Source organism: Sus scrofa, chromosome 17 (genome assembly GCF_054392235.1).
Source record: "Sus scrofa isolate SSC_HxYL_T2T_F1_AM1 chromosome 17, Sscrofa_HxYL_maternal_Yorkshire_Landrace_v2.0, whole genome shotgun sequence".
Classification (NCBI taxonomy): domain Eukaryota; kingdom Metazoa; phylum Chordata; class Mammalia; order Artiodactyla; family Suidae; genus Sus; species Sus scrofa.
Genome location: NC_139399.1, coordinates 35,952,106 through 35,966,013, shown reverse-complemented (window position 1 = coordinate 35,966,013; position 13,908 = coordinate 35,952,106). Strand labels below are relative to the sequence as shown.

At 49.3% G+C, this 13,908-nt stretch overlaps 1 protein-coding gene across 14 annotated transcripts in view; it reads left to right on the top strand.

Moving 5' to 3' along the window:
- Nucleotides 1-13,908, top strand: part of RALGAPA2 (Ral GTPase activating protein catalytic subunit alpha 2) — a 271,235-nt gene that overhangs the window by 17,168 nt on the left and 240,159 nt on the right. For 9 of the 14 annotated variants that reach the window (XR_014832897.1, XR_014832895.1, XR_014832898.1 and 6 more), the window contains 2 exons: nucleotides 2,601-2,711; nucleotides 5,184-5,236. The exons of 2 other annotated variants lie outside the window; for them this stretch is intronic. Coding sequence is in view for 4 of the 12 variants with exons in the window: in XM_021078032.2 (XP_020933691.1) it covers nucleotides 2,601-2,711; nucleotides 5,184-5,236 (164 nt within the window). In the remaining 8 variants the exon portion in view is untranslated. The remainder of the gene's footprint in view (nucleotides 1-2,600; nucleotides 2,712-5,183; nucleotides 5,237-13,908) is intronic. 3 more of the 14 variants (XR_014832899.1, XM_085004560.1, XM_085004557.1) reach the window with 1 other exon arrangement.

Here is a 13,908-nt window from a genome sequence, read left to right as displayed (position 1 = left end):
TCTGTGCCCTTTCTGGGCCATCTTGCTGCACCAGCATACCCCTGGTCTTATTGCCATTGAAGTCCTTTGCCTGCCTGGTGTCCTGTGTCCAAGGCCCACTCATATCTGCCCACCTACCACAGACCCATGAGGGAGGAAGGCCCGGTGACAGGAGGGGATGTGTGGGGACCAGGGCACCCTTAGATGTCTCTGCGGAGGGGAGGTGTGGTCCCAGCTGGGAAGGGTGTGGGAGGGTGAGCCGGCTGAAGATCTGGGGGTGGCGAACACGTGTGGGAGTTTGGGGGCTGGAAAGAAGCCGCAGTGGCCAGAGTGCAGGACGTGGAGAGAGCACGAGCGATGGACTTGACCTGGAGTGGAGGAAATGTCATGGGGCCCAAGAGTTTGGGTTTATTTTAAGCACAACCGGAGGCCTTTGAAAGGTTTTGAGTCAAGGTTTTGATCAGATTCACACAGTGAATTGACCGCAGTGTGGGAGGAGGCTGTGGCCGGGAAGCGGGAGTCCAGGCGTGTGCCGGTCCAGCTGGGAGAGGATAGAGGGCGGTCGTGGCCCAGGCCTGGGGCAGGTGGAAACCACGCCCTGGAGATGGGCTGTGAAGGAGCCAGAAGGACCTGGCAGGACCTGGACCTCTGGGTTTCGGCCTGAGCCGCTGGGTGGTGAGGCCTGCAGAGGCGGAGTTTGTGGGGGAGCACAGTGCTTCCCCTGGACGTGTTTGATCTGAGCACTCTCATGGGAGAGCCCAGCTGGGGGGCCGGGGGAGCATCAGGCTCAGAGGGGAACCAGGAGCCCTCAGCAGAGGTTGGAGTGTCTCCCTAGACAACCCCCTGGATCTGAAGGAGGGTTAGGCTACTTCTGCCCAGTCAGCATGTCATCAGATGGGTTACAAGTGTGGTCACCATCCTGTGGCTGTTTGTTACAAGCCATTTCTTTTATTTGGTTCATGCAAGAAACGATGGAGCTCAGTATTGGGTTCCATGCGGGACCTGTAATGACATGGGACAGACCAGGCTTCTGTGAGGGCGGAGTGTCTCAAACCCTGAAAACAGGTGGTTCCATCAGAACTAGGTCCAGGAGTCCCACCAGGAACAGGGACAGCACAGCACCTGCTGTGATGGGAGGAATAGGGCGGGGGGCACAGCAGAGGCGCTGACCTGGTCTCGGGTGGGCTGGGCAGTCTCAGCGGCCCCATGAGCAGGAGGCAGCTGGCGGAGCTGCTTCAGCGTAACCATGAATGGTGAGTGGGCCAGCTGTTGATGGTGGAGTGGACGGGAACAAAGCCCTTTCTTGGACTGGCACCATCTGCGGAAGGTGCTCAAGGATCCCTTGGCAGCGTCCGGTAGCTCGTGAGAGAGGTAACATTCATGTGGGTTGAGGGTACCAGGGTCGTTGTTACCTGCTTGCACAGGTAAACTTGTCAGTTACTAGGAACTTCCACTGCTCTGTGCTCAGAGTTATTTGGGGACAAGAAATAGGATGTGGAATTGACAGTTCATATGACTTTAGCAACATCTTACGTACATCATTTCAAAGAACGAGGGCAGATTCTTGCAGGAAAGGCACTGTGTATTTATCAGAGGAAACAACTCTCTAAGATTCAGCAGCGTTAGTGTTAACTTTATAATTGTAAACAGCAGTGGGTGTGTTCATGTATATTCACAGTCTTAGGGCCCCCAAAGCTAGTATGGCTCTGTTACAGATTGAATAGCAAATACACATGTTTTCTGGAGTCATCTCAGAATTTTAAGGAAGCTGTTTTTAATTTTCCTAAGCTTACTTTCCTGAGGTTTCCTAAGATGCGTTCTTCCAACACTTAACACCTTGGTCAGGACTCCTACTTAAAGGCACAGACAGCCTTGTTTGCTAGGAAAATGCACCAAGGTGAGTTGACGGTGGGTGACTTCTCTGACCGGAGCTGCAAGGGATGATGGCTGTGTTGTTGCTCGGCCCTTGTGGGATCTGTTCCTGGGCTGGGTTCCCTGTACAGCCTGCACGTCTCCCTGCAGTCCTGGTTTAGCAGAGCTGGTGCAGCGGGAGAAGCACTGCTAGGACCACTAGGAGCACATGGCGGACCACCGTGTCCACACAGGAATGGATGGGTCACGTAGAGTTGGAGGGAGGGTGTTGACTGGTGGCCCAGGTGGAAGCGGACAGGCAGGGGGCCTGCTGTTGCTCCCAGACACTTTCATAGAGGCAGGGGCAGGGGAGACGGGGCCTGCAGGGCTCCACCGCAGACTTGTTTCTCAGCCGCCCAGGTCCATCCCTCTCCCTGGTCCGGGTCAAGAGCCACTCTTCCATGAACTTCTACTTCTGTCCCCTAAGAGGAAGTCACCTTTCCCCCTCCTCCCCGGACCTTCCCTGACCCTGGCCTTCTGGCTGCTGTGTAGGTGCTGTGCCCCCACGGCTCTGAGGTCTGGGGTGGGGAGGGGGTGCCCTGGCTCTTTGGAGCTCCCTTAGGTGGAAGAAGAAGAAGTGGGCGGGAGTACTCTTTGCTTTGTTTTGTTTTGTCTTTCTAAGGGGGTGCGACACTTTTTTATGTTCCTTCATTTCTGAAAAGGTTGTGCATTATGATAATTGTGTATAAATGGGAACTTTTTCTTTTCAGATAACGTGGATGCAAGTGATCTTAAGCAGTTTTTTGAAACCAACTATTCTCAAATATATTTCATCTTCTATGAAAATTTTATAACACTGGAAAATAGTTTGAAATTAAAAGGTAAGAATTTCTACCCCCCCAATTTTTTTTTTTGATATATAGAGTTTTTGTTTTTTAAGCCTTTGGGAAGTCCTTAGAGGCTGTGTGTGTCAGCTAGCCACAGGTTACCTGCTTTTAAGCTCCCTTTCTTGCCAAATGCTTGGCGGAGCTTGAGTTTCCCTAGTTTTCTCTCATATAGGCATTAATTGAACAACAGACAGCCAAGGGGAAAATAGAAGAAACCCACAGAAGGCATGAGCTCCAGAGGCATAATTTACTCAAAAATAAAGGAAGAAAAGTAATACATGCAAACTCTTAAAAAAAAATTCAGATTCCACTAAAGGGTTTGGAATGAAAACCGGTGGGTCTAGTTTTTGTTTTTTTTGTTTTGTTTTTTTGTTTTTTTTTTTGCTTTTTAGGGCCACACTCACAGCATATGGAAGTTCCCAGGCTGGGGGTTGAATCAGAGCTACAGTTGCCAGCCACAGCCACAGCAACTCGGGATCCAAGCCATGTCTGTGACCTACACCGCAGCCCACGGCAGTGCCGAATCCCCAACCCACTAATAAGCAAGGCCAGGGATTGAACCCGCATCGTCATGGATAGTAGTCAGATTCGTTTCCATTGCCACATAGTAGAAACTCCCTGATGGGTCTGTTTGCACAGACCCACAGTCCTGCTCTGCAGAGGCACCCACTATCAGAGTGTCCTGTATATGTTATTCATACGTTGTGTTTATAATGTTTATGAGGGTGTGGAGCTTCAGCATTACCAGCCTCAGCTGTGAGAAGAGGTGGTGTGTGAACCAGACTCAATGCCCTTAAAGCATCTCTGACTTCCCCCTCGTGTGTCCGTCCCTTTCCTATGTCCAAGTCTCATGGGCGGCACACCTTCTGAGATGCAGAACTGCAGAGAAATTGACCTCCCTGATCAGGCATCCCTGGACCTCACATGGATGACAGTGTCAGCCTCCTAGTTGGTCTTCCTGCCTCTGGTTCACTTACCACATTATACGACACTGTCTTAGTAGCCAGCGTTTCCCAGAGCTCTAACCACCCAAAGAGCAAAGTCCAAACTCCTTAGCCTTGAATGTAAGGCTGCTTGCAAGTCTAGCATAATCTGATTGCTGCAGACGGCTTTCACACATCTTATGTTGCAAGAAAAAGAAATGCTCATAGGAAACTACACTCAGTGTTTTGTGATAACCTATAAGGGAAAGAATTCTTTTTCAGATTCATATATACATACATGTGTGTAATTGAATCACTTTCCTGTACACCTGAAACTAACACATTATAAATCAACTACAGTTCAATTAAAAAAAAAAAAAAAAGGAATGCTCTCCCCAGACATGACCTAAAGATGGCCTCCCTGCTGTCACTCATCTCCCTTCCACTTGAAATCCAGCATCTCCCTCAGGGTTTGTCCCCAAGACCCCCTTGTCCCCATATCTCACTTGTACACCCTGCAGAAGTCATCTTTCTCTCTCCCCAACAAGCACGGGCTTTGTCTGTGTCTCCCTGACAGCACATCTGACTTTCTGACTTGCTCCGTAGTTAGTTATGCACATGGCTCATGCCCACGCTGATCAGCCAGGAGCCCCCGCCTCCCTACCCCTTTTGGCATTTTCCATATGCCTTTTGCTTTTCCTTCCCACTTACTCATTTATTGAGTGCCGCCTCCTGCCAGAATGTGCCCCCCCTCAGGGCAGGGACTGTTGTGTTTTATTCACTCACGAGCCCTCAGGTCCTGGAGAAATCCTTGACATGGACACCCGCCTTCAATGTTTGCCCAGGGAATGAATGACACCCACGTCTTGGAGGCTGGGGCATTCAGACTTACAAGCTCACTGCCTGTTTTTACAAACAGATGAATTGGACACAGCCATGCCCATTCATTGTGTGCTGCCCCTGGCTGCATTTACTCTCTGAAGGCAGAGTTGAGTGGTTGCAAGAGAGGCCTACAGAGCCTAAAATGTTCACTGTCTGGTGCTTTGCAGAAACAGGTCACTGATCCCTGAGTTAGATGCTATGTGCCCAGCACCTGGGCACACACAGTGCCTGGCAGCATACTAGACAGTATTGCCAGTGCTGGTGGAGGTGCTGTTTCACTGTCAGGACACAACTTTGTGTAGTTATTGCTGCTCTGCGCCTCTTCCCACCCAAGCTGGGACTCTGAGTTTTTGCTGTGTGTTCTGTCATAATGAAAAGTTCTAAGTAATAGTTGAGAAATGAATGCATTACCTGCCATGGGTCGACTAAGACCGTGAAAGCCTGGAAGCTGTGAGTAACCAGCTAGCAAGGAGCAGCTCTGCTGGACGTGGCCTCAGGGGTCTGGCTCGGCTGCCTGCCCAAATCTCTAATGTGGGCTCCAGGCCTCCTCTGGGATTTTTGACTGAATGGCCGTATGTCGAGGCTTAAATGTTTTAAGATAATTTTTAATTCCTAAAATTTGCACATTGTCATGATAACTATTTTTTTTTTTATATTGTAGGGAATAATAAGTCACAGAGGGAGGAGCTGGACTCCATCCTCTTTCTTTTTGAAGTAAGTTTTTATTAATTCATTTAGCTTTTAAGATTCTTAGCAGAATTTTTAGATCTTTAATTTTGCTTGAAGATAAATAAAAATGATGGACATGTACATCTTTCCTTCCTCTCTGACAAACAATGCTGCGAAGAATGTTCTTGTGATTTTTTTTTTTCTTGTGGGAGACCTTTTCCTGTGTGGTGGTACCTAGATGGTAAATTCCTAGATGGGAGTGTATGCACGTTTTAAATATCGATATTGCCAAATTGCTCTTCAAAAAGGTCTTATGTTCATTTCCCTAACAACACTGGAGATGAGCGGTCCTTTTTATTCAAGGAGTGATATGCAACCTGGGAGTTCCCGTTGTGCCTCAGCGGGTTAAGAACCCCACATCGTGTCCATGAGGATGCAGGTTCAATCCCTGGCCTCGCTCATTAGGTTAAAGATCCGGCGTTGCTGCAAGCTGTGGTGTAGGTTGCAGATGTGGCTCGAATCCAGTGTGGCTGTGGCTGTGGCGGAGGCCAGCAGCTGCAGTTCCAATTCAGTCCTTAGCCTAAGAACTTCCATATGCTGCAGCTGTGGCTATAAAAAGGAAAAGAGAGAAAAAAAAAAAAGCAAACTCACTGTTCCTCAAGGCCCCTCAGAGGCCATGGCCCTGCACCCCTCAGAAGGGGTTGCAACACCTTCTCCTCGTGTCCAGGGGACCTGGACTGGGGAGGGTGCAGTTCCTCACATGTTACCGTCTAAGAGGATGAGTTTTCTGTGTCAAGGAACCAATATATGTTATTCAAAGCTTCGTAAAACTTTCCTTTTTGCATAGTAAATATGAATGAATAATGAATTCGCATTGCTTTTGTTTTTGTTTATGTTCTCACTCTGTCTCCTGCTTCAGAAGGTAGGTCGTAATTTGTATGGTTCATCCTGAGAATTAAGTAACTTCACTGCTCCCATGTACAAGTTAGTGCCACCAAAAGAGATGGTTTATGAGGATTTGCAGGTAAACACTCATCAAGGTGTAAATAATTGGGAAAGGCTTAATTTAGAAGAAGTGGGATGGTGCAGACATGTTAAATCACAGAAGGGATGCTGCGTAAATACTGTCTGTAAAGACACGGATTAGAAGAAAGCATGGCCATGAGGGAGTTAGGAAGGCAGGTGGGAAGGTCTGTTGAGAGAGCTGCCACCTGCCTTTGGGAGTGGGTCTATCTGGAAGGGAACCTTTGAAAAAAGAAACGGTTATTTGGTCCATGCAGTGAGGTATTGAAGACCTCACGTGGCTCTGATGAAGCGAGTGGTGCGCAGTGGAGCTGCCAGCCCAGGCACGCCCCCGTTTCAGGCAGCGCGCAGACCTTCTGTCTGCCTTTCCATCCAGGCGGAGCACTTGTACCCATCGGAAGCCGACCTCGAGCCACCTTTGCCCATGGCTTCAGGTCTGTGTACCACTTGGAGTTTCCTTTTTTTTTTTTCTTTTTATGGCTGCGCCTGTGGCATATGGCATTCCTGGACCTGGGGTCGAATCGGAGCTGAGGCCTACGCCGCAGCTTGAGGCAGTTCTGGATCCTTAACACAGTGAGTGAGGCCAGGGATTGAACCCACAGCCTTACAGACACTATGTTGGGTTCTTAACCTGCTGGGCCACAACAGGAACTCTACCATTTGCAGCTTCTCTTGTTGCTGGTTCATGGAGATGTTTATCATTGTTTTTTTTTTTTTTTTTTTTTTGTCTTTTATCTTTTCTAGGGCCACTCCTGTGGCATATGGAAGTTTCTAGGCTAGGGTCTAATCGGAGCTGTTGCTGCCCGCCTACTCCAGAGCCACAGCAACATGGGATCCGAGCCGCATCTGCAACCTACACTACAGCTTACGGCAACGCCAGATCCTTAACCCACTGAGCAAGGCCAGGGACTGAACCCGAAACCTCATGATTCCTAGTTGGGTTCATTAACCACTGCGCCATGACAGGAACTCCTACCATGTTTTTTAGTTGAGTTTACAACTCCTTTGTTTTACTCTTAAAAACGTTTCTGTCACTACGCAGTGTTTCATATGGGTGTGTGAGGGCACTGGTGTGGGACCGCATGAAATGAGTTTACATTGCTGTCTTGGCCAGAATCTAGGTGTTCCCCTCGGACCATTCTGTTTAATCCTTTCCTTTGGAAATAGACTCTGTCTTTGCAGTTTTTGTTGATGGAGGAGTGGGGTGTTGATGTGGTGGGTGACTTGTCCCAGACTGCATGTCTGTCCAGTGGTGATGGCGATGCAGCCTCTGGTCCCACTCCAGACCTCACCCTTGACTCGATGCCCTTCGGAGCACTTAGGAGTCTGTATTCAAGCTGTGTTTCGTGGCCATGTGACCAACACGCCCCTACCCTTGGACAGGTCCTTCATCCATTAGACATGTTAATTGTGTACTTACTGTATGTCAGGCACACCTCTGGGTGCTGGAGGTAGGGTTGTGGGTGGACAGAAGCCCCTGCCTTCAGGGGGCACTGTTACATTTCCTGGTGAACTGAAGAGCCCACCCGTAAGAACGGCTGTGTCAGAGCTTGGGTAACCTCATGCTGCGCCAGAAAATTCTGAATGGCCCTGGTGGTGGCTGCCTACAGAGGGAAAAGGAGGGTTGGTGTAAAAGTGTAAGGTATCCAGTGAATGGGTTTCAAGGTCAAATGATTCACTTGACTTTGAGAACCTTCTGGATTCAGCAGTTGAGAGTTTTAAATGGTTGCTGGGCCTTGTTTTGATCAGCTAGGAAAAGACACACAGACGTGAAAATGATTGGCACGAAGAAAGACATTTTATGGTACTTGCTGTCCCTTAGAAGCAGGAGCTGCAGCATGTCTTCGGGCCATTAAGGAAAGCTCCAAGGTGAAGAGAGAGGGGCTGAGGGTGGTTTCTGGAGGAAGGAGTGGGCACCACAAGGTAATTAGCAGGCCAAGTGGGTTTAGGATCTGACAGTTGAATAATCTGGGCGGACTGGGCCATGGGGGTGCTGGTGCTTGGCCCCAGGTTGTCTGGGCAGGGGGTGGTATCTGAGTGTGGGAGCCCATTCAGGGAGGGGGCCGGGTGTGGCTTTGGGATCGGCTGGTTTGCACATGCAAGACTCACTGGCAGGCGCCATCTAGGGATTCGGTGATCCTGGGAAGGACAGTGCCTCCCAGGGCAGCTAGGCAGCAGGTGTCAGAGCATCAGGAAAACCAGACGATACAGTCCTTAGCGTGTTGTTTCCAGCATGCCTTGTTGTGTGTCATCCCCCCCCATAGAGAAATGGGGTAATTTGGAGAGAGTCTGCAGCAAGGCTTTTCCCTACCCCCCGACACCCCAGTGAACACATGTGCTGGCAGAAGAGGTCTAGTATCAAAACTTACACGTTTTGGCCTCAGAATGCTCCATTATTCTGCTTTTCAAATACACTGAGTGAGAAATCACAGATTCATAGGACATTTGATTTCTAGATCCCTTCTTTTTGAATTTATCCATAGGACCCCACCAGATTAAACAAACCCTGTTTTTTTCCTTTCTAGAGACTGACCGGGGTCTTTGTGTCCTGTAAAGTGTGGCCAGAGTGAGCGCACCCAGACCCCTGCCGCCTGGCAGCCCCTCTCCCTCTGCTGCTGGCGTCCTCCTGTGCTGTGCTCTGTTGCACAGAGACTCCACGTGCTCCTTTGCCTCTTTTTCGTAGTTTCCACTCCTATCTCTTGGTCTCTGCCCTTTGCTCTCCTCCTCACATGGCCTGTTCTCTCAGGCTCTGTTCACACCCACTAATTTCTTGTAACTTTAGCTAGAGACACCCGTTCTCCTCTGTGAGCGCCTGTGCTGTGTCCCCACTTGTTACTGTTCGATTAGAGCCAGATGGTCTCAGTTTTCCCTTAAAGTGGCTGTGTCTTAGCCTCCTAATGAGGCTGTGAAGTTCCTGGGACCAGCAGCCACTACTTGTAATCCTCTGCATCCCCCCACAGGAATTTGCACTTGTTAGTATTTACTGTTGGATTAAGGCCTCTTTTTTTTTTGGGGTCTTTTTGCCTTTTCTAGGGCCACACCTGCGGCATATGGAGGTTTCCAGGCTAGGAGTCTAATCAGAGCTGTAGCTGCTGGCCTATGCCAGAGCCAGAGCAACTCGGGATCCGAGCTGCATCCGTAGCCTGCACCACAGCTCACAGCAATGCCAGATCCTTAACCCACTGAGCAAGGCCAGGGATCAAAGCCGCAACCTCATGGTTCCTAGTCGGATTCGTTAACCACTGAGCCACGATGGGAACTCTGGATTAAGGCCTCTTAAATTCTCATCTTCCATGGGGTTATGTGGTATTTTAATATTAGAAATATTTCTTTTCTCGCCTAAAACTCTCTGTAAAGGAGATAGGGAAGAGGTGGCCGAAGATGAGGCTAGGTTTAGATCCAGCTTTGACACCACCAGCTGTGTGGCCCCGACCGAGGCACGTGACCTTCCTTTCCCTTGGCTTCTGTGTCCCCGGGGCCAGGGATGGGCCAGAGGAGTTCTGGGGTCTCTTCAGTGATTCCAACTGGTGGTCCTACAAACGTAGCTTTGACCGAAGTCTGCAAAATAAAAAGCTCACAGGAGAGTCTTTTAGCATGAGACTTAGTTTTATGCTGTTACTTAGTTTTAAAATTAAATCAGTTTGGCTCTGATTAGTTTGAGTATCTAAACCTCTCAGTTGCTTTCTCTTCTAAGCAGCTCCATTTACTAGAACTTTCCTTGATGGTGGGAACATTCTATATCCGTTTGGTCCAATTAGGCAACCATTGGCCACAGGGGCTATTTCATGCTTGAAACGTGGCTAGTGTGACTGAGCAGAGTGAATGTTAACATGAAGTAGTTTTACTTGATTAAAATTTAAACTTGAAGAGCCACATGTGTGCCAGGGGCCGCTGAGCAGACAGGCCGTGGAGCCTCTGGTGGGGCCTCGTGACTTCATCTGAAGACTTGCTTCCTCCTCTTCAGGCACTTGGTTAAGTCCTTAGCATGTGGCATATCGTGTCCTCATGGGGAAGGGACTTAACAGAAGGTTTAGGGTTTTTTCATTTGCTTTTTGTTTTGTTTTGTTTTGTTTTGCTTGTGCTTTTTAAGGCCATACCCTCGGCATATGGAGGCTCCCAGGCTAGGGGTCTAATCGGAGCTATAGCCCCCAGCCTATGCCACAGACACAGCAACACCAGATCCGAGCCAGGTCTGCAACCTGCACCACAGCTCATGGCAACGCCGGATCCTTAACCCACTGAGCAAGGTCAGGGATCGAACCTGTGTCCTCATGGATGCTAGTCAGATTCATTTCTGATGAGCCACAACGGGAACTCACAGGTTTAGGGTTTTACTGAACCGATGTCCTTAGGCTTCTCAGGTGTTGGCTGAGGAGAACACCCGTTTGAGGAGAACCGGTTGGGAAGGCAGGGCTTGAGGGTGGCCTTTTGCAAACAGCCACACCCAGTGTCATTCTACCCTTTTCATGCCTATTTTAAGATGAAAATACTATAATAAGGGCCAGAGTATTTAGTAGTACTTCATCCCCTCCTACCTTCCCTCTTCTCTGTATCCACCTGTCCCGTGATAAGAGGACATTCTGGGTGTCCTCCCAGACAGTGCCCGCTGGTCCTGCGGTGGTTCAGCCCGGCCCCTGTGGTGGGAGATCTGGTTGGAGAAGCCTGGACCTGAGAGGCAAACTGTGGCAAATGGGCTGCCTGCTGAGTGAAGGTGACCCAGAGCTCCTGCAAGGCCGACAGAGGAGGGGATGATACCGTGGTCACTAGATTTTATTATGTTGCCTTTTCTAGTGGAGATGGACTGTTTGACATTTATGTCGGGGCTCCTACCTGGCGTCTCCTTCCCTGTTGTGTGGCGGTGACGCTGGGCTGGAGGCGGGACTCGGGAGCAGTCTCGCTGGGCAGCCACGCCTGCCTAGTGATGTCAGAGGCACAGTTGACCGGTCGGGAATCCAGGCTGCACTGGGGTCTCTGTCTTGCTTTAGTGGATTCAGCACGGGGTCTCTCGTTCTTTGGTGTACCTAGGGGGCCTCTGTAAATGGTGGATTTAGCCTCACCTTTCTTCCTGAGAATGTGGGGAAAGGACTCTTAATAGCTTTCTGGATGGTAATACAGCTGGGCTGGTGCATGCAGTGCCTAGGCTTGAGCAGAAGGTGAGACGATGGCTTGTCTCACTCTCTGTGTGGTTGCTTTGTGGGTGCCAGCCCATGATTTGAGCATCGATTTTATTTACCGTACACGTGCATTTATTTATATCTTTTCACGCTTAATAGCCCTATTCTGCTTTGGAAGTTAATAATGGAGAATTGCCTGAAGAGAAAGTAGAACGATGGATAGAATTATAAACAATTCTGAGATGTTGGTCTCCCCCCTGCCATCCTTCTTTTGGTGGAACTGAGTATCTCTTACTACTCTTTGGAAATGACACACTCAGGACTCTAGCAAAGGTTCAATGGAGGTGCTTGGACCGAATCACAGCCAGGTTGGTGCACTCAGGGCAGGTGTCCTGCAGGACTAAGTCACAGCCCTTTTTCTTCACACCATGGCTTTTCGTATGAGCAAATGACACAGAGCAGAGCGGCAGAATTGCATTTTTACAGTTACCCAGTTTGCGCAGCCCCTGTTTCCTCTGCGTTATTTGTCGTTATTTATTCCAGACTGTCCAGGGTGCAAACCTCCTTCCATGCTGCCCCCCTCCCCACGCGGATGGGAAGGACCTCACAGGCCTCTCACTCAAGGACCACTGTACTGTTACTGCGTGGAGGAGGGACAAGAACAAATAACATGAACAAGAAAAACAGATTCTTTTTAAATCCTCAGAATATAAGTTCTTATTGAGGAACTTAAATTATTCAAATATTTGGAGACTTCCGTGGATTTTCTTTTTGTTTAAAAAAATGACTCCAATTTTGAATGCAGCTCCTGGGTCACTGCCGTAATTCTACCTGATTTATTGAAACTGAGAAAAGTCAGGGGAAGTTCAGAGTTTCTGGAGAACTGAGCGCACCAAGGGTCCTCTCCGTCCCCAAAGCTGCCCAGAGTCAGTGCCATTGGTTATCACAACCAGAATGTGCGGTTGTCTTTATGACATTGGGGCTTGTTTGAATATGTTACGTGTGTATAAAATGGCAATAAGAGGCGTGTCATTGTTCTGGCTTTCTTCACAGTGTTAGTCACGCTTCCCATTTTCATTCATGTTGGGCCCTCAGTTGGGAGCAACTCCAGTCGGTGGCATTCGCATTGTGGCGGAGTGTGACCTGCTCCCCCACGCCTCTTGGCTTCCTCGTGGCAGCAGTGGAGGCTGGGCCGGTCCTGCCCTTGCTCACTGGTCTCAGGGGTTGTCTGGGTGGTGCCTTAGCTCAGCAATTGCTGCTCAGTGCCGAGCCCTGTGCTGGATGCTGGCAAATAATAAAACACGGGCCCCGGAGCTCCTGTTGCTGCAGCACATGGTGGTTCTGCTGCCTCCTCTTGACCGTGAAGTGTTTATGATCTCTGCAGCCTGGAAGATGGACGCAAGCTGTAAACATTTAGTTCTTTCCAGAGATTCTTTGAATGCGTGGTTTGTGGTTACAATTGGATTCTCTTATCACAGCATGTTAATAATTCGAATTGGATGACAGTATCTGTTGAAAGGATCCATTTTCAGTGGACATGTTAACTTCTAAATTCGATACCAAAACTACAGTTTTCCTTGTGCCTTGAGGCTTGGAGGTGAGAAACCTGGGATGGACCCAACAGGATATACTGAATTACTCAGTGTACCTCAGAGGAGGGGAAACTGGAGACAGGATGCTAGTGGATGTCTGAAATTACATTCCCGTTTATCTGTGGCAGCCCAGGCACCCTGAGCCCCCTGGCGTGCCAGCCCTCTCACAGCGCATGCTCAGCCTGTGGGCAGCTGGCTCCTTCAGGAGTGGGTGCCTCAAAGGCAGGACCAGCAGATGCTTCCAGGAAGCCTCCAGGGGCCGCATGTATGGAAACTTCTCAATAAAACTTGAGCACATTGTATTCATTGTTAGCACAGCAGAAAACTTGTAAAGAGCTTTTTTACTCCCCTTAAATGGATTGGAATTAGTATGTGAACACAGTTCAGACGAGTTGCTTTCTTTTTCTGTCTGTTCAGGAGCTAGTCCTATGTACTTTGGCTGTGTTGGCGGTTTTGTTTGGATGCGGCGTGGTGGCTGTTACAGAGTGACACCTAGTGTCTGATGTGCTCACGGCACTGGACGGGTTGTAGGCGACCCTGCTGGATGCCTGCCTGTGGTACACCAGCTGATCCTGCAGACCTGGGTGTTGCCGAGTAGACTTGGCCCAGGGGTCAGGCCTGAGCTGACCTGTGGGTCTGCCATACTCTCTAATGGTGCCCAAGTGCGAGTTTAAATGCTTGAGGTTTCAGGGGCTGGGGGGGACCACGTGCTGGCATCTCAGCTAGACGTTTGTGAATTCTCTGCTTTCCCCTTATCTGGATAGTTTCTGGAAGTAAGAGGTGTGTGTGTGTGTGTGTGTGTGTGTGTATGTGTATGTGTATGTGTATGAGAGAGAGAGAGATGCCACAGAACAGACAACTGATTGTGTTGGTATCAACATTGAAGAGATCTGAACAGTACAGTTTTTAGCTAGAAAAGAAGCTCGAATGAAGAGCATGATGGGTTTGCTTGTGACAGATCTCAGTGTCAGGTGCTTGTGTAGAGAAG